This window comes from Benincasa hispida, chromosome 2 (assembly GCF_027475165.1).
Source record: "Benincasa hispida cultivar pf3 chromosome 2, pf3_genome.v1.1, whole genome shotgun sequence".
Classification (NCBI taxonomy): Eukaryota; Viridiplantae; Streptophyta; class Magnoliopsida; order Cucurbitales; family Cucurbitaceae; genus Benincasa; species Benincasa hispida.
The window spans coordinates 55,549,183-55,569,346 of NC_143479.1; the positions used below are offsets into that span (position 1 = coordinate 55,549,183).

The following is a 20,164-nucleotide window of genomic DNA, read 5'->3' on the forward strand; positions in this document are numbered from 1 at the left end:
ACCACTGAAGCTACTATAGAACGACGCACATCTGCATGATCATGATCCATTTCATTCAATTCTGTTGGTTGCTCATTCACATCCACTAAAGGACCACAACTTTGCTCTAGATGACACAATCCATATAATCGAATCTAGATGGTCTCTCATTACCAACAACTGAAGTACCATCCAATTCTGAATTCAATCTTGCTGAATTAGTGCAATCGTTGTCTAGTGATAATTTGATGATACAGTGTTAGTAGACAATGGACCATCATCCTCTTCCCGACGAAACTGTTATGATTCCTCATATTGTCTGTCCATAGTGGTATTATCATAACTAACATTTCAAAACCTCATTCTAATATTTTCGTCTTGATTCGATTTCAGCGTTACAACTAACTGAAGTCTACTAAGCTCTTCTCGGAAAAGAAGGAAGCGAACATCATCATCATTCCTTATGTATTGTGGAGGGGCTTTATATTCAAGCTTTTATTTAACTTTCAGTATAAGATCAAACTCTGAAGAACTGACATTTGTAACCCTGTAAATGTAAGATTTAAGTCATTTATACTTCAATGTATGAGGCACAATGATTCCTGTCAACTGTCCCCCAATATACGAACTTTCATTCTCATCCCAATCATCCCCATAACGAATAAGTAGACACTCTTCTGTCATCCTACAAAGCAAAAGAAAATTTATCATTAAGTTGTACAAGCAATTGAAGTGTACTTTCGCTCTCTCTTAATCTCGCTCTCTCTCATAATCTCACTCTCTCTTAATCTCGCTGTCTCTCTTACTCTTGCTCTCTCTCCCAATACAAAATTTCATAATGCTACATTTCCAGAAATAACACAACAAAAATAATTAAACAGACTCAAAATAATGAGAACACTTTCCTGAAAAACTTGTTCCGTTCTGAAAAAGTCTCGTCTTGGAAATCCCCATTCGAAAAACCTCCGTTCAACAAAACACCATCAAAAACCAAAGAAGTAATCACCGTTGAAATGGAGTTTAGAGTTTAAAGAAATCACCATTGTATTCTGTTTAGGTATTATTGATTTGAGGCTTCCGTCATGAAAATTGTCAAATCATTTGTACATTGACGAGCATCACATCAAACCAGGGAATTTCAAGCGAGAGCGAGAGTGTTTAATCAGACGAGAGCGATATTTACCTCGTGAGGCTGGTATAACGACGATTTACGTAATTTGGTATGACGATGATGTCAGCAGAGGGTCAATTGACATTATTTTTTTAAAATGGGTCATTTGACATTTTTAGACCCAAAAAATGGGTCATCCATACAAAATTTCCAAATATTGACCAAAGAAATGGGTCATCCATACAAATTTCCCAAATATTGACCATTAACTATTGTTTTATCTTTTTTAAAAAATCCAAGTTTTCCTTCTGTACATTAAGACACCATCTTCTTCTTCATTTTCTATTTTTTCCCCTTTTTTCGATTGGTATAAGTGTCGGAGCTAGAGCTGCGCGTAGGTGGGGACGTCAGTGGTGCAGGTGGTGGAGTTGCTGGTGAAAGAGTCACCGGTGGTGGGAAGCGGGAGGTGGAGTCACCAAAAGTGAGATTTGAAATTTGATGCCGATTTGAACAAGAAAGTTGCAGCAGCGCCAATGAACGTGAGGTGGGGTGGCCTTCAGATGGAAGAGACGAGAGGGAGGGCTCGAGTCGTCGAGGACGACAACAACATCTGAGCACAGGCAAAGGGTGGCAATGAATGACGTGCGTCTAACGAAGAAGATGGGTTTAGGGTTCAAATGTGAGAGACTTAGATAGCAAAGATTGCGAAATGAGGAAAGGGACTACTCGAGGGTTTTGTTTCCATGGTATTCCTCGAATTGAAAACTATCATTAATACCTACTATTTGTGATGCTAAGCCATTGATAGTTATTATCGATGGTGGACTAGGCATGGATTTTTTAGTCTTTTATCAATTTTTATGCTATATTATTTTATCATTGTGCTACATATTCTATTATTTTAGACTTGAATGTTATTTATGCAACTAGCCCTTTATTTTAGGCCTCATTGTAATAATTTTACTTTTCAAACTTTTTAATTAAATTTATATAAACTATAAGTGAAGATAAAGATTCAAACTTATCACTTTATTCTTGTAGTTCAACTATGTAGACGTGAAGGTTCAAACTTTTATTTATCTATTTAAGAAAATGTATATCACTTTAAGGTGTGGAACTTTAGGTTCAAATATATAACCTCAAGAAAAACAAATGAAAATGTATTTATTTAACTTAGATTGAGTTGACTTATTCTATTTTTAGGGTAATTGTGATAGATAGTACTTTTAGGACTAATAAAGAATTAAAAATATATCAAATCTATCCTAATAGACCCCTATTTACAATATATTGATTACTCATAGATTTTAAGAGTTGGATCTAAAATTTGCTATATACACAAATTCTTTTATATATATCTACTAATACTTTGGACCTAATTACTAGAGATATTTACAATATAGAAGTTATTTTGTTCTTTAACCAAAAAAGATTGCAGGAGTTGTTAAAGCCATCTTTCCTGTCCATTTCGTCTTTTGTTTCTAGTTTTTAAAAATTATGTTTCATCTCGAGATGAATTCTTTTCCAAATTCCAAAAACATGTTTTCAAAAACTTTTTTTTTAAAAAAATTTTCAAAAATTGTCTCATGGGTAAAACATAGATAACAAATCAAGAAATTTAGAGGTGGAAAGAATATTTATAGACTTAATATATATATATATATATATATATATATATATATATATATAAAACCAAAGAGTTACCCGACAACATGAACATATCTGTAAACATATGTTTTCTTTGGAATTGGAAGTTTGAATCTCTGCCTCATATATGTTGTTCTAAAAGCAACAAGTATTATTTGCAACTCAATCAGCATATTAATTGATCCCAAAAGTCAAAATTGGAAATTGCAAGTATGGTTTCTTTGAGTATCATGAAACTTCTAAAAGAAAAGGGGGAACAACATGACCTTTCCATTGAAGATCTCTCTTGAAACTGAGAGGTGCAAGCTTCTGAAAATGAAACTAGAATACTAAGAAGACTCTTCATGTCCAGTATCCTTGCTTCACTATAAATGGACTGTTCCAGAAACATAGGAAAAAATGAAGGTCATTACATCTTCCAAATATCACCCTTGCCCTTTGCTTCCCATTTGAGTAGCATGAAGATGTTAAACCTCTTTAACTCTTTTCAGTTATTTCGACCCGTATCGGACGAGTTTACCAACATCTTGATCCCGCTAACCACCCGACTTCAGCCTCCACATTAGTACAGTAACTGGATCTTGAACTAAAACCTGTACCATAAGGTTGAAGAATTCTGTCCAAAAATGAAATGATGAATGAAGTGAGCTCACACAAGACGGTTCCTTTGCAAACTGCATTGACAACACAGATCCATGACCCTGCAAGTGTCTAAAGATGACGATCTTTTGTACTTTTGATGAACAATTTCAAGGTTGGGATCAAACCACCAACTTTTGGGATGATAATAGTTGGCATCTTATCGACTGAATTATGCTCGAGCTGACTAGCCAGAGCCAGCAAGTAGCATAGATATAAAAAAATATATAGCTGCTGCTTCACCTGTCAATGCAGAAAAATCTGGAGTTAAAGGATCAAGAAGTTTGTTTCCTCATGGCTGAATTATGAAGGTTCAGTCTTGCTTGCCTTTCTCCAACTTGGCCAGTATGGCCATGTTGACTCTTCATATGAGGTCATTTTCTCTGAATTCCCCATACAAAATATTTTGAATGAATTACATTTTAAGCCTAAACTATCACTTTTCAAGTCTATTTGGTCTTCTGAATAGTAAATTCGAGTTTTGCAAAAAATAGGTCCAATTAGTCCAAGGTTTCCATGATTTAGGATCAAATCAAAGATGAAAATATCTGTGGATGTGTCAATATATCCATAAATCGAAAGGTTCGATATGGATATTAAATATCCAGGGATATTTCTAACATTTTTATAAATGCTCGTAAAACATAAAAAATATCGTTGATTTAGTCTAATATGAATATGATTACTAATAACAATATTCATAACTTAGTTTTGGAGTAAAAACAACTTAATTATTAATATAAATAAATTTTATAAATTTCATGACTTACATAAATTTTGTTGATATCAATATCCTATCGATATATCCGTCGATGTATCCATAAAATTCAAACTTTGATATCGATATTGACATCAATATTTTAATCCTTAGACCAAATAAACCTGTTTTGTAACACTCAAGTTTAACATGAACTTCCAAAAATTCGACGTCTATAGATACAATGTGAAAACTCTTATGGACTAAAAATGTAAATTTTCAACATCTTTTAAAGTAAGGAAGCCTATTCATATCACTCATCATAGTTAAGAAAGGAAGCCTATTCATATCACTCATCATAGTTAAGAAACTTACCCCATTCCTATTTCCTCCTGATACGACCTGGCCATTTTCAAGTGCAGAATTAGCTTGCATAATACTTGATAAATCCCATCTAACTGAGGATCTGACTCATCTCCAGCCATGAATTCATACACTCTGTTATTAATTTCAATAAAGCTTCCACCTGGAGCCTTTTTCACACCTGCATTTCTCATCACCTTCCTCACCATCCCAGATTCATTCCACCTTCCTAAAGCAGCATATGTATTGGATAAAAGTGTATAATTCCCACTATTTTCAGGCTCTAGCTTAGCAAGATGCCTCAAAGCCTGCTCTGCGAGCCCAGCATCCCTATGTGTATTGGAAGCAGCAAGAAGAGACCCCCATATTGCTGCGTTTGCTTCAAATGGCATATCGTGAAGCAGTTTCTGTGCCTCTTGAAGATAACCAGCACGAGCCAGCAGATCAATCATACAGCCATAGTGCTCAATTTTTGGCAAAATTTTGTACATTGACTGCATTCGATCAAAACAATAACGACCCACATCCACCATCCCAACATGGCTGCAAGCAGATAGAATTGCTATGAAAGTTATTTCATTCGGCCTAACTTTTGCCTTCTCCATACTATGGAACATGTCAATGGCTTCTCCTCCAAGCCCGTGAAGAGCCAAGGCAGCAATCATGGTGGACCAAGTTATGACACTTTTCTGCTTCATATTCTCAAAAACTTCCAGTGCTCTTCTTATGTTGCCTGATTTTGCATACATATCTATAAGGGCGTTGTATAATGGAACAGTCCTACACAAACCATGCTTTTCAATATAGTTATGGATCCACTCCCCAAGCTCGAGAGCTCCCAGATCAGCACAAGCTGAGAGCACAGCCAACATTGCAATTTCATCAGGCTCCACTTCCTGAAGCTGCATCTTCCTGAACAGCTCAATCGCTTCATCGGGCCTATTGGTCTGTACATACCCAGCAATCAAAGCAGTCCAAGATATCACATTCCTTTGAGGCATTTCGTCGAACACTTTACGCGCCCTCTTAAGTTGTCCAACTTTAACATACCCAGCAACCATAGCATTCCACAAAGCCACATCCTTAAAACCAGCAAAATCAAACAGCTTACGAGCATCAGAAACAAACCCACAAGAAGAATACATTCGAATCAAAGAAGCGACAACATTCACATCCATATCCAAAGCTGAAGAAACCGTCTGGGTATGAATCTGCCGCCCAACTTCAACGGCGGATAACTGAACAACAGCCTTCAAAACAAATGGAATAGAGTAGGAATCAGGGCGCAATCCATCAATCTGAATCCTGGTGTAAAGTGAAATGGCATTAAGGGGAGAGGAGGTCTGAGAAAGGGCTTTGATTGCGGTGTTGTAGAGACGAAGATCTGGGTGGGTTTTGTTTGAGAAGACGGAAAAGGCGTATGAAGAAAGGTCAAGAGAGGAACAAGCGTCGATGAATCGGCTGAGAAAGAGATTGTCCTGATCGAGAGCTCTGTGCAACATGAAGCCATGGATTTGATAAAGGTGAAGAGGGTGGCGGCAGTTGCTTAGAAGGGAAGTGAATGCAAGAGGGGCTGTGAAAATGGTGGGTTTAGCGAAGGAAGGAGACGATTTGCAGAGGAGGGAGAGAGACCAACGCATTTCAAAGCCTACATTGGAGAGTGAACTCCATTACCAAATGGGTTTAACAAAAATGCTGTCTTTGTTTTGTTCGACTTTTGACGATAATTATTATTTTCTTTTGAAAAATAACTCCTAACCTCCCAACGTAACTATTTTGTTTTTGGTATCGAAGATTAAGTCATACTAATTTTATTTTTGAACTAAAAAGAGAGGTTAGGAGTTATTTTTCAAAATAAAATAATAATCATCGTCAAAAGTCAACTTTATCATTGAGATTTGAATTTTGTTTAAATTTTATTCTTAAGTTTCAAGATTTAAACTTGTATTCTCAATTTTCTTTTTTTTTCTTCTAAATATTCACTTCAATATTTAACTTCAATGTCTATTAATTAATTTTAAATAATTACAAATAAAAATTTTAAAATTAATTTTAATAATAAAAATGGTGAATTTTAATTAATCATAACTCTTTTAAATGAAGAATATCTTTAAGATGTTTTGGGCCTACTTTCTATTTGGTCCATAGTTTCAAAATGTTATACATTTAGTTAAGTAAGTTTTGAGTTTTTTTTAAAAAAAATTAATTTCTACGTCTCCAAATGTTATAATTTTACTATTGAAATTTAAATTTTACTTCAAATTGGTGAAAGTGAGTATTTGGTGAAAAATCAAGATTAAAAGTGTAGATCTTGAAACCCTAAAAGTGAGTACATACTATATGCTTTTTTTTTTCTCAAGGTGAACCATAGTTCAAAATTTCGATGGGAGGAAATTTTGTATTTCCTCCAAAATCTCAAAATTTTGAATTTTCATTAATATTTCGATATTTCCATCAAAATTTTGATTTTGTTTACCAGCTACCTCAAGGAAAATGATGGGAAATTTTTTTTTTCTCTTTTACCATAAAAAATATTTATTTTCAAGAAACCACTCATTTTCATTCAAATATTTTACGTAGAATTTTTACCTCAAACTCAAGTTAATGTGAGTTCACTAATATTCCTCTAATTTTTTTTAAGCTCTATCTACTCGTAGAGTTTTCTTTTTCTTTTTTTATTCTCTATTATGTTGTGTTATGTTTAATATTATGCTCTTTATATCCCTCCTATATTTAATGTTATAGTTTTTTTATTTTGTTTATGTTATGTTAGTTTAATGTTGTGATTTTTCATTTTTGTATTCACTTCATTCTATAATAACAATTTACAATTATTTTATATGCACATATTTTGTGTTCTTTACTTTTATAATTAATTTTCAATATTTGATATTATTTTGTAAATATTTTCCCCCCATTTTTTTTTCAAATTTTTGTTCTCACATCAACATTTACACAAATATTTTACCATTTACATCTAAACGTTGTCTTATCTTATAGAAATGATGACAAAAAATGGTCAATTAAGTCTAATTTAGCCATAACAAAGTTTTATTAACAAATTATAACAATTTCCATAAATTTCTACAAAAAAATTCCCGAAATTTCCATCGATGGCCTCAATATTTTTATCGATATCGATATTTCAAATCTTGAGGTGAACCATTATTAAAAGCCAAAAAATATAAAATAAAAATTGAAATAATAAATACTATATGTTGGTGAGTGAATATCATCAAAAGCACTCGAGATGCTTCTAATATTATCGAGCTGACCTATGAGAAAACTCATGTTGGTATGGTTCGAACCTAACATATTATGATACCTAAGTTAGCAAACGAAGTGTTCAATCGACTAATCACTAAAAGACGTGTATCTTAATGACTAGAGTTGTCTCTTTATTTATAAATCCTTACTTCTACATTATTAAGGCTCGTGTGTTGTTGAAAATGTCAGCGTCGAGAGAATATCGAAACAAAGTATCTGAGCAATAGTTGACTCGACTTGCTCATTACACTATACCTGCACATCACTAGGTTGAAATTCACAACACTTTTTGAAGAAAAAAATACCAACAAACACATAACATGTTTAAGTACAATGATAAATATGAAATAAAGAAATCATTAACTATTTTAACGAACTCACATGTTTCCTTTTGCTACAAAAATCAATTCCCTTCAAATAAAAGTTTCTAAAAACAAATCATAAATGAAAAGAATGAAAAGAAAAATGATTGTGGTTTTTCTTCTTACAGAGTAGAGATCATAGGATGCAGCCATTGGCCATTGTTATCTGAAAGGCCAGCCTTTGACCGAAGTTGACTTTGGAGATTGTCAATATTACCCTACAGTGGGTTTCACAGGTACTGAAAAATCATCTTCGAAATATGTTTCTTCTTCTTCTTCATCTTTCATTGTCATTTTAATTCCAATTTAAACTGTTAAAAACCCAAAAAACCCCATCACAAATCGTTCATGTAATCTCTAACCCTAATTTTGCAGAACCCTTTTGCCAAAATCCCTTTTTTCTCTCTATTTCCCCCATGGGGTTCACTTCTTAGATCTCCCATTTCTAGGTTTCTGATTATTTTCTAGTTTCTCGTTTGTATTGAAGTCATTTGGCGGGGTTTTGCACCGATTTCTGTTCAAATCGGGGTTTGTTCGTTTCAATTTCTGTGTATTTTTCGTTTTTTTTTTTTTTTTTTTTTTTTTTGTAAACCCAATTGGAGAAGAGATGATGCTGATTAATTGAATCGAGATTCTTCTACGAATTTAGATAATCGATTAAATCGTGGGGAATTATAAGTAGAAACCGAGTCAGAGCTGGGAGATTGGGAGATGGAGGGGAATTCCGGCGGAGGGGGAGTGGGAATTGGGGGAACAACGGCGGGTGGCGTGGCGGCGGGAGGAGTGGCGGGCGGCGGTGGAGGGAATGACGTGGAGCTGATGTGCAAAACACTGCAGGTGGAACACAAGCTGTTCTACTTCGATCTGAAGGAGAATCCCAGAGGTCGATATCTGAAGATTTCAGAGAAGACATCGGCTACAAGGTCAACGATCATTGTTCCTTTCTCTGGGATTCCATGGTTCTTAGATCTCTTCAATTACTATATCAATTCTGATGACCCGGAGGTTTTTAGCAAGGAATTGCAGCTGGACACAAAGGCATCTTTGTTTCTCTTCTTCCTCTCTTGCTTTTTTAGTTTACCTCTTTGTTCTTGTGGTCAACTTTTGCCTTTTTTGTGTACTTATTGTGCCTTTCAGGTGTTTTACTTTGACATTGGCGAGAATAGGAGGGGTCGTTTCTTGAAGGTAAATTTCTTTTCCTGCTTACCCCTTTTGTTGTTTGTTTCTTTTTCTCCAGATTCCAACTTTCTCGAATATCCGTTTTTTTCTCTCTTGAAAGTACTCTCTGCAGTTTGTTTGTTTGATTCTGCCAAATTGGTGTTGGATGAATCTGCATAGATTGGAGAATGGGATTGGTCTTGTTGGTCTGGAATTTCACTTAAAATTTGCAACTGTGCTTCAGAAAAAGTTGATATCTTTTCTCCTGATGATTTTGGTACTGAAGTTTTTCTTTGGTTGAAGTTCTACTTCTGCCCAGGTTTTTCAGCTTTCAGGTTCTATATTATGGCTTCTAGTGGCCAAGCAATTAACTCTTATCAGAGGAATAGAAAAAGAATGAAATTAATTGAACTTTGAATTCGTTATGTAGTCATATTACATGTTCTGTGTCCTTTTTAAGAAAAGACCATTCTTTACTTTCTTGACGACTTTTATAGCTTCCATTTGACAATACTTCCAAATGTGTTCTTTCCAAATATGAATTATACTATGATTAATGGAGACTCTTGAACAGTATGATTTGACTTTTTGACTAACATTGAACTTGGTAAAATGAAAAGGTTGAATAATTTAAAAATGAGATTATTCAGGAATACACACTGAATGCTAAGATTACACACATAGGCAGGGGATAGGCCTTCAATTCAAATCACGAGATTCTAATAGCTTATATAAGAGAAGGGTCCCACGTCCCCTATGTTTCATTCTATTGTGGAAGCTTATTTTCTTCCGGATGATTAGAGAGATTTTTTTTGGGAAAGCATTGAAATCAATAGGCCAGGGAGAAGGAATGAATAGGAGTACTATTCTGTTGCCGAAAAGAGCTTCTTAGCCAACACTCACTAAGATAGATTGCTGGAGGTTCCATTTTTTTGTTAATGGGAGTTCTGGGTATCGGTTTATTCTTGTTCTTTCCTTTTATCTTTTTCCTTGTTTATTTTTTCCCTTTGAAAATATTTTTCACTTACCTGTCTGGTTCACTTATTCATCTGCCATAGTTATGATAAGCCATTTGCAAAATACATAGGCTTATGAAACTGAAAGCGTAGTAAACAAAAGGCATGAATACAGTTGGCACATGCCTGTTCAAATCATTAGCATGAACATGAGAAGGACATAGATCGTAGATCATGCTTTGTTAGTATATTTATTTTTATATAATATATAATGATATTAATTCATTTGGTCAATTTATTTTATTTAAAAAAAAAGTTATATGGAACTTGATAAACAAAACACTGTCTAATCTACACGAGACCTTACATAATGGAGGTTCATGTTAAAAGTGAAACTAAAGTATTTACATGCAATTATATGCTTATATAATGAGTCCATATAAACTAGAAAGTTCCATTTCAAACATTATTTACTGAATTCTCCAGATTTTATCATCTGCGACAATGTAATAAGGTTCTCCATCCATTAGTTTTACTTCACTTAATCACAGCCTTGTCTAATTTTTCTCATTCTAATTATATCATGTGTGTTTCCCGTCTTGATTTTGGATGCATAGAAGGTTATAGATGTGGATATATTACCCAGGAAGTGTGTCATCCATGCTGCATATGCTTCCTCTAGAACCAATTGTGGCCACTAATACATCATAAATTATTCATAAATCATAGTCATGCATGGCTGTGTGCAACTTAATTTTATTTCTTTTGAAGCATGATGTGTAACTAGTAATCTAGTGCGTAGTCCTACTCCTTGATTACTTGCTTTCAGACCGGATGGTGCACATCTGGCATTAGGGTAGTTTGGAGTGAAGTGGGTTAAAAAGCAAACTTGAGAACTTGCCAACTAGGAGATTTCATAAATGGAGGATGAAGCCACCATTTTAGCTTTTCGTTCTGAATCTGATGATAAACCTATTTTCCATCCAGTATTTGATTATTTGTTATATAGAGCATGTAAGCATTTCCTGCACACTTTAAGTTCTCCCTCTGCACATAACTCCTTAATTTTTGTTTTTTAACACTGCTGTTCTCGAAATATATTATTGGACTTCAGTAATGTGAGTTGTGACTAGACATTGAAACTAAAGACATGGCTTACAGTTTGTTTGAGTTATCTATAACATTTCTCAATTCTGGGATAATACCTCAATACTTGATGTGTTACTAAGTTAGGCCAGGCTTGTATTGATTGTTGGAAGTATTTTCTGTCTTCTAAACCAGAAACAAATTTCTGGTGAAGAAAAATGCATGTTTTAGCTGTTCTCAGTGTTGTGATAGATATTCTCCAGGAAATTATAAAGAGAGAAGGAAGTTCTGAAGTAGAATAGTTCATCCCCTTTTTGTCTACAGTAACCTGCTTTTTAGACGTTCCATTTTTTCCATCACCATCTTTAGCCAGCCATTACCACTTTCTCCCCTATCAAGGAGCTGATTTACTGTGCAAATTAACCCTTACAGGCTGCCATTGTGTGGCAGCAGACAACCACCTCAAGCTCCATTGCCCCTTCATACTAGACATCCCAGCAAGCCCTCTTTTGATCCATTTGGAGCTGCATCTTCACGTGTCAGTTCACGTAAGTCAAATCTTAAGTTCACTTATTCCAAGACTTAGCATGTTCTGTCCCTTGACTTTTGCTTGTTGAATCGACAGTAAGCTTCCACGTGTGCTACAGATCTCCATTTCTCCCATGTTCCTACTTTAGGTTATTAATTTGTTTGAAGTTTCTTTAAACATAGATGTGAGTGTGATGTGTAGTTTTATGAGTGTCAATCAACTTTCTGTATCTGATATGATCTTTATAAATGGCTACATATTATCATCAAGCTTGTAACTGATTCCATCGTGTTTTTTGGAAAATACTAGTCTGGATCTGAACCGTCTGTAAAATCCTTGACTACTTTGAGCTCATTTCAGCTCTCATTATTCTTATTTTGATCATAGAAAAATTAAAAAAATTCCTATGGAAGCTTAGTCTTGGAGCTGTTAATACTGCTAATTGCTTACAATGTTGAATGTCAACCTGGTGCATCATGTGTCAATTTCATATTGAGTCCCCAGCTCTTTGTGCATTGCCCTTATGTTTCTCATTTCTGGCCTATTATTTTGAAAGCTTTTGGTTGGTCTTTTAACTTGTTTTAATTACACTTTCGACATTCTAGCGTCTCTTTTGACGGTACTAAAAAGATGGTTTGGTTGACAATTACACATGCTTTCTTTTGGATTCTTTAGGGCGAGCGCAATAGTTGACTTTCCAGAGATTCTTTTTCTTCTTTTGATAGGTTTATGGATTTGGTTCTGTATACAATTTTTTATTGGTGCAAAATTAAGCACCCTTTTCTTCATTTTAGTTTATCTTATTTAGTTTCCAAGTGGAAATATTTGTTGTCAACCTGGTTTATTTTATTCTGGTGATGGGGTTTCTCCTTATTTCATTTATCAATTAGATCTCTTATATATTAACAAAAATTATGTTACAGGTAAATACAAATTAATGCTGAATGATTCGAATTCTGGAATTTGAGGGTAGATAATTTGACCTCTTCAGCTATAGACATTATTGAGTACATTGTTGCCCTCTTCTAGATTGTAAGGCTTAAGATTAGGATTTTGGGAATTAGGCAACTCCTCCATCTAATCTTATTATTCTTCTTTTGTTTAACAAATATTGGTGTTTTGGCTGAACTCTTTTCCCTTTTTTCTCCTGGTGCCTCAAAAAAAAAAAAAAAAAAAAAAAAGGATTTTTGAAATCTGGTTTGTGGGGGTTGTAAATAGAGCTGGCTTGTGGAATTTCAAATTGTGTCAACTGGGCAGGTATCTGAAGCTTCGGTTAGTAGAAACCGCAGCACCATTATCGTTCCTGCCGGAAGCACCCGGGATGAGGGATGGTCTGCATTTCGAAACATTTTGGCAGAGATCAATGAAGCATCCAGACTTTTCATACTGCCCAATCAGGTTTCTGTTGCTCATGTCCAGCTTCTCATCATGGATTTCATGGGCTTACTTCCCCCGATTTTCTTTTAACACAACTCGTGCTGTTTTCTTTTGCCTAAACCAGGAAAATTCTGAACATTCAGAACGTCTTGTCGGACTTTCAGATGATGTAGGAGCAGGCTTCATATCAGGTCATAGTAGTCAACCTGGTCCAACCTCTGACTTGAATGTAGATAGACAAGTAGACTTGTCAGCTCAAGATGAATTGGGGAATCTGGGTGTTTCAAAAGTTATCCGAGCTGATCAAAAGAGATTCTTTTTTGATCTCGGAAGTAACAACCGGGGTCATTTCTTGAGGATTTCTGAGGTAATGATCAAGAAAACTAATCTTAAGAGCCTGAATTTGATGCCTATTTAATCTGTTTCTGTCTGTCTGAAACCCCGTGGTTCCTCCAATCAGTTTCTTGGTATGAAATTCACCCAACCGATATCGGTTACAGGTTGCAGGGGCAGATCGATCTTCAATCATTCTCCCATTGTCGGGTCTTAAGCAGTTCTATGAAATAGTAGGACATTTCGTGGAGATCACCAAAGACAGGATTGAAGGAATGACAGGTGTGAATGTTCGAACTGTGGATCCGCCTCAGAGATGAACTATATGGTTCCGCCCCAGGGGTCTGTGGTTATTCCTTTTAGTGTTTGTGTAGATCTACACGCACGCTTGTGTTCGAGTAGGGTTCAAATTGTGCACCGTGTGGTTTGATATTTTCCTGTCTTGATTTTCTAGTTCAAGTCTGAATAATCCATCCTGCTAGAGATTAGCAGAGGCTATGGAAAATGCTTGAGAAGCTTAATTATTCTTCTTCCATGAATAACAAAAGAGAGAGAGAGAGAGAGGGGAAAGAGATATGCTTGTAATTGTTCACTTTATAATAATGGTGAGTTCAGTGTGTTTTGTTCATTTCAGTTGCTGCAATTTCTAATGATTTTAACTTCCATTTCCACCCTTTTCTGCTTTGTTAGACACTTAACTGTCTGTTATGTAGCTATTGGAGAAAGGGTTTCAATTTTAGGATTTTACAAAATAATTTTGGTTGAGTTGTAGACTGAAATGTAGATAAATTTTATTTTTTTAAGACATTACAACTCAATAATTTTTTTGTAGAGTTCAACCGAACATGGAGATGAAAATTCGAATCTTTTGCCTTTCGACTTGGGTATGTATACCTTATTTAGTTAAGTTATAGACCATAACATCTTAGATCCTGTTTTCTAAAATCGAAAAGTGTTTGTGGATGAAAAAACTTATTCTCCTCCCTTAGGGTATTTATATATTTGAATCTCAAGAATGGCTTTAGTTCGTGATAAAATAAAATAAAACTCTAGATAAGATGAACATGCTAAAAATGAAGTCAAGAGAAAGATGAAAAGTAATGAATGACTTGCAATAATAATCTAATGGAAAAAAAGTACACAACTTGTATGAAAATAAGAAACTAAAACAGTGTATAAAAATTATAAATTTCATAGCGACAAACTATCCTAAGCCCCAGAGTTTTCACTATCTTCCTTCTTCAATCAACTCAACTTCCTTTGTCAAGGATGGTTGGGTCTTAACATCCTAAGTCTTTCAATAAGGGTGGATCGAATGGGAAAACAACCCAAGCTCACACATACTACACAAAAATAAAAGAACAAAATGTTTGAACTGAAAATTGGAGGGAAAGCATCGAAGATGGCTAGAAAAGTGTGTCTTGAATTTTTGCTTCATGCCTTATTTATTGTCTTCATGTTAGAGTTTCTTTTAAGATCTTTTTGAGACCTAAAATGGGTAAGGATCAAGGATATTTGATATGTTCACATGAATTCTTTCCAATTTCACAAGATTCATTCTTAATTTAAGCAAAAAAGATATACCAAAACAATCCAATACTTACGTTTTTAGAATTAAATATGTCATATAAATGAGGCTTATCAATTATCAAAATTGATTTGATTGTCTTATGTTACACAAATCCTATTGTAAGTATGGAATCATAAACTGTTAAACTAACTCGCTAAGTTGCAAATTTTGTTTTACTGTTATTTACTGCAGTTTTACCTATTATTAGGGTCAACAACTGCATCTTGTTTTTCCTTTGTAACGTGGTGCACCTTCCCACCTTCTCCGCTCTTCCAAGATTCTCTCATTTTCAGTTTTTCTCTATTCTGTGTTTGTTGTATATATAGATGAGGCTGGTAAATAAAATTGTATGGAGCTTCCCAAGTTTTTTGCTTTTCTGTTAATTCTAAATTCTTTCTAGTAATAAGACAAGTTTGCTAAAAGTAATTGGAATATGGAGAGTTTTTTTTGCACCAAGCCTAACTCAGTAAATAAGACATCGATTAATATTTTAAATAAAACCTTAATTAATATTTCAAAGTTGATGGTTATAATTAATATTTCAAATAAAACATTAATTAATTTTTTAAAGTTGATGGTTCTAATACTTATTTCAAATAAGACATTAATTAATATTAATTAATATTTCAAAGTTGATGGTTCCATCTCCCATGTTTGTTTCTCGCTCGTCTTGATACTTACTTTTGCTTTTGTGGACTCAACACTTGCAGATAAGAAACGAGTAATGAGAGCGCATGACTGTTTTAAAGACCGAGGTGGAATGAGTTTTCAGGATTTTCATCGTTTCAATCAAGCTTTGCTAGCCAGGCATACATGACATATTTTGCACTTGATAAATCCCTGGTATTTCAAATTTTAAAAGCAAGGTATTTTTCACACTCGATTTCTGCTTGCATGTTTGGGTCGTCGCTTATCTTGTACATGGCGATGATTTTATGTCGTGTAGATCCTCTTCTTCGTGAAATTCACAAATAGAACTTTTTTGTGTCTTCTACACTCTCCCAATTTTTGCACGAAGAAGATAAAAAGAGGAGAGAAGTTATTTCCCTCTCTTTAGTTTAATTTAAATTTAAAATTAAATTAAATAATAAAAAAATTATTATACATAATTATATCATATATAATATATAACCTATAGTTTTTATATTGTATCAAATATAATATAACCGGTAGTTTTAATTCTCTCCCACAAAAGACTTTTAATATAAAACACATTTACATTAAATTCAACTACATGAATCCAATTCATATGATTAACATCTAAATCAAATTCAAATATTTATTTCTTTTAAAAAGTACTTAATATAATGTATCAAATACATTATAGTAATTATATCACATATAATTAAAAAATTAATCAATTATATCATATATAATTAATTCCCTCAATTAATTTGAATAATTCAAACTAATCCAAAAATTGATTCTCATTAAATCCCGTTGAGCTATCGAGGGGACCTCATGGACCAGTAGTTTGAAGCTCCAACCATACGTGAATAATTAATTAAACTCTTTAATTAAATTATTTACTATTCGTTAACTGTCGGATACTCCACTAAAGACCGACAACTGCACTCTTTGCATTATAGATATATTTCTATGTCCATTGGATATAACTAATCAACAGTACGATAACCCTTCACAAATTGCTCGTAAGTACAATTGGGTCAAAATTACCGTTTTGCCCTTTTAGTTATATTTAACTCCTTAAGTACTATTGATCTTTCTAATGAACAATAAATCATAGTCCAACTATGATCAAACCCCTCTCGGACCAGGAAAGGGTGTGGTGTCACATTGTTCAAGCTCTAGAATCAACCTTTAAAGCAATTTATCTACTTGCCCCAACAATGGGGAAAAAGCAAATTCCTCTTATGTAGTTGTGTTTTCAACTCCTCAATCAGATGATCCCTAAAATGGTAGACTTGTTGAGTCGGTGATCTGGTCACTCTCATCCATACAAATCAAAGGACAGTTCTCATAGGCAGAAGTTCACAACTCACTCAGGATTCAAATCATGTTATCTATGGTCATCCTATTGAAATGTAAGTCTCTATTATGAACGACGTTGTATAATGAAACTAAACATTTCGTGGTCCGATTTTATACAAACACATTTGTATAGTATATCCCCGCTTACATGTCTTCACATGAATGATTAAGATCAGATCATTTGTAGTACTTTGTAACAATTGCAACACCTACAAAGTGGGCTATACTCGTAGTGTCACTATGATAAGGTATCCAGTCTTATCCATCTACTATAGACCATTTAGGTTATCACTAAAACATGATCCACCCATATGTCTCTACATACATGTTTAAGCTACAAGATAACTCTGAATGTTAGTTTATTGGTTTGTGGTTAATGCAACTAATTTTGAAATAAAACATCAAATGTTTTATTACATAAATAAAATGTTTGTACATTACAATTACAAACTATAGAACTCTACGAGATTTAGGGTATCAATCCCAAAAATCTCCCACTTGACCTAAAGCTAGTGGGGTGTACAGTGTAAAAGTCAAACTATAATACAAAGTACACAAAACAATATATTAGGGCACAAACCGCCCAACTAATCTCCCACTTGCCCTAGTCTAAACGTGGCCTGTCCCATAGACCCATACTTTGCAGGTAACTCTCAAACACCTTAGCCGTGAGGGCCTTAGTAAACGAATCAACAACCTTGTGCTCCAAAGCTATCTGCATGACGATCACTTCTCTTTGATGCACAATCTCTCAGATGAGATGATACTTTCGCTCGATGTTTTTGCCGCGCTTGTGACTCCTAGGCTCTCTGATATTAGCTACAACACCATTATTATCACAATAAAGTGTGATGGGCTTTTGACATATCTGGAACAACTTCCAGATCCGTCAAGAATTTTCTGAGCCAAATGTTGGTTTATAGAAACATGCAGCATAAGAAAATAGGATCATTAAGCATTCTAATTCCTCAATTTTGACATCAAATTAAACATGTTCATGGGGTATCAAGAGGGTTTCATTACATACCTTTAAAGATCCTCTTCTTTAACGAAATACAACTGCAATATTCTCCAATTCAGGTCATGGATCACCACTACAACTTCTCTACTACTCTCTAGGAGCCTTAGATTGAGTTGTGGGACTAAAATAAAGCTTAAACTTAGGGAAATTGGAGGAGAGGTTTTCTGTTTTTTCAGCTTATTGAAGAACAACTTCTTCAACCTTCAAAAACTCAGCAATTCAGCAATTGCATGTCCTTTTCAGCTGAATCTCTTTTTTATTTTAAACCATCCACCCATGCTTTGAAGTCTTCATCCCATGAAGACATCACCTACTTGGTGGAATTAGTGAATTATGGTGATTATGGTGCTTTGAAGTTGAGTGAAAAAATCCCACTTTGTGGGTTTTTCCAAACTTCCAATTTTTCCATTTTGTATTTAGAATTTCAATTTCAAAATCAAAATAAAATTTTCAATTTTAATTCTTTAATTAAAATTTATTTTTTTAATTTTACAAAAAGTAATTCAATAATTAATTTTTCTAATAATATTAATAATTAATAATTAATTAAATAATTTAATTAATTATATTAATTTAATATCAAATATTAAATTAATTTGTCACCAAATCCATCACCATGAATCCCTATTCATGAAATTAATATTTAAATAATATTTATATATTAATCGATTCTCCAATTACGTTTAATTCCAAAATTAAACGTTTAATTATATCATATATAATTACTAATTCCCTTAATTCGAATTTGAACGTTTGAAATCAATTATCACGCTATTCTAAGGCTAATCCGTTTGTGAGCTAGTAGGGGGACCTAATAGACCTACAGATCATGGACTCCAACGATCTAAGATTAATTGGCTAAACTCTTTACATTGAATTAACCCCCATATGTTAACTACTAGGTCACTCCAATAAAGCTCAGTAGTTGCACTCCCCTCATTGTAGATATATTGTGTCCACTCGATATAACCATAATTAGTAAGTTAACCCTTCACAAGTTGTTTGTAATAACGACTGGGTCAAATGACTGTTTTACCCTCGAGATTACCTCTTTTCCTTAAGTCACACTGATTTTCTAATGAACAATTGGTTTGTGATTCGATCATCAAACCGAGTCCCTCTTGGGCTAATGAGAGGATGAGACCCCTTGTTCAAGACCCAAAATCAGTATTTAAGGGAACAACCTCTCTATTATCCATAAAAGCGGGTAGGAGTGAATTCCATCTTGCATCCTATGTCCCTAACTATCTACCCAATTTTACCCCTGAAATGGGAGACTTATTGAGCCGACGCTATTGAGCCAATCCTCACCCATGAAAATCTAAGGATAATCCTGAATAAACAGGAGTTCATAGTTAGCTCAGGATTAAGGTCAAGTTACCTAGGTCATCGTTTTGAAATAGTCAGTCTTAAATAGCAAACAACGTATTATAATGTAAGAGTGACTTATATCTTGGTTCAATCTTATGCAAACTCATTGCATAGGATGCCCCCACTTCTCATGTCACCACTTGAACGAATCAGGATCACTTCATTTGTAGCACTTTATAACTACAGAGTGGGCCGCATCCGATAGTGTTACCAGACTAAGATACCCAACCTTATTCATATACTATAAATCATTTTGACTATTTACTCGAACCTGATCCACTTTTATGTCTCCACATAAAGTTCAAGTACTCATATAATAGTCATGGATCTTTTAGTTTATTAGATTTATTTCTAAAATGAAATAAGTAATTCATATATTCAATAACAACTTTATCGATTTACAGAATAAGTTTATTATTTACAAACCACGAGTTTTAGGACATAAAACCCAAACTCCCATTTGGACTGAAACTCCAGTGGATTTTTACATATATATACAAATATATATACAATGTTGAGTAATGAGAGAATAAATACAATAACTAGGGCATCAGATACCCAGTATTTCTCCCACTTGCCCTAGTTCTATCTATTTCGCAGTCTTAGAACCACTAGGTGACCCTCGAACACTTTAGCGGAGAGGGCCTTTGTAAATAGTAAACATATTTGAAGTTTATTTAGACAAGTGTTGTTGATATTTTAATAA

At 34.1% G+C, this 20,164-nt stretch overlaps 2 protein-coding genes across 5 annotated transcripts; one reads left to right on the top strand and one right to left on the bottom strand.

The window, feature by feature from the left end:
* Positions 1–4,277: 4,277 nt before the first annotated feature.
* Positions 4,278–6,151, bottom strand: LOC120070565 (pentatricopeptide repeat-containing protein At5g56310). The gene is given in 2 exon segments (XM_039022355.2): positions 4,278–4,455; positions 4,457–6,151. Coding segments are annotated over 2 exon segments (1,653 nt in total). The 5' UTR covers positions 6,077–6,151; the 3' UTR covers positions 4,278–4,422.
* A 1,912-nt stretch (positions 6,152–8,063) lies between these two features.
* Positions 8,064–14,132, top strand: LOC120070844 (purin-rich alpha 1). Of its 4 annotated transcripts, XM_090311212.1 has the most exons (6): positions 8,064–8,301; positions 8,715–9,103; positions 9,203–9,250; positions 13,052–13,192; positions 13,296–13,538; positions 13,672–14,132. In XM_090311212.1, the coding sequence occupies exons 2-6, from the start codon at positions 8,777–8,779 to the stop codon at positions 13,822–13,824; spliced, it is 912 nt and encodes a 303-aa protein (XP_090167338.1). In that variant the 5' UTR covers positions 8,064–8,301; positions 8,715–8,776; the 3' UTR covers positions 13,825–14,132. The 4 variants fall into 4 exon arrangements, with proteins under 4 accessions (XP_090167338.1, XP_090167337.1, XP_038878658.2 ...); XM_090311211.1 differs by having other exon boundaries at positions 8,150–8,301; positions 8,715–9,250; XM_039022730.2 differs by lacking the exon at positions 8,064–8,301 and having other exon boundaries at positions 8,304–9,103.
* Positions 14,133–20,164: the final 6,032 nt, after the last annotated feature.

What these genes read in the sequence shown, in the direction of transcription:
- LOC120070844 (XM_090311211.1), top strand. Translation starts at nt 8,777, where the DNA reads ATGGAGGGGAATTCCGGCGGAGGGGGAGTGGGAATTGGGGGAACAACG. An exon ending in TTTTCATACTGCCCAATCAG is followed by an intron (nt 13,193 to 13,295) that starts GTTTCTGTTGCT and finishes TGCCTAAACCAG; the next exon opens with GAAAATTCTGAACATTCAGA. An exon ending in ATTTCTTGAGGATTTCTGAG is followed by an intron (nt 13,539 to 13,671) that starts GTAATGATCAAG and finishes TATCGGTTACAG; the next exon opens with GTTGCAGGGGCAGATCGATC.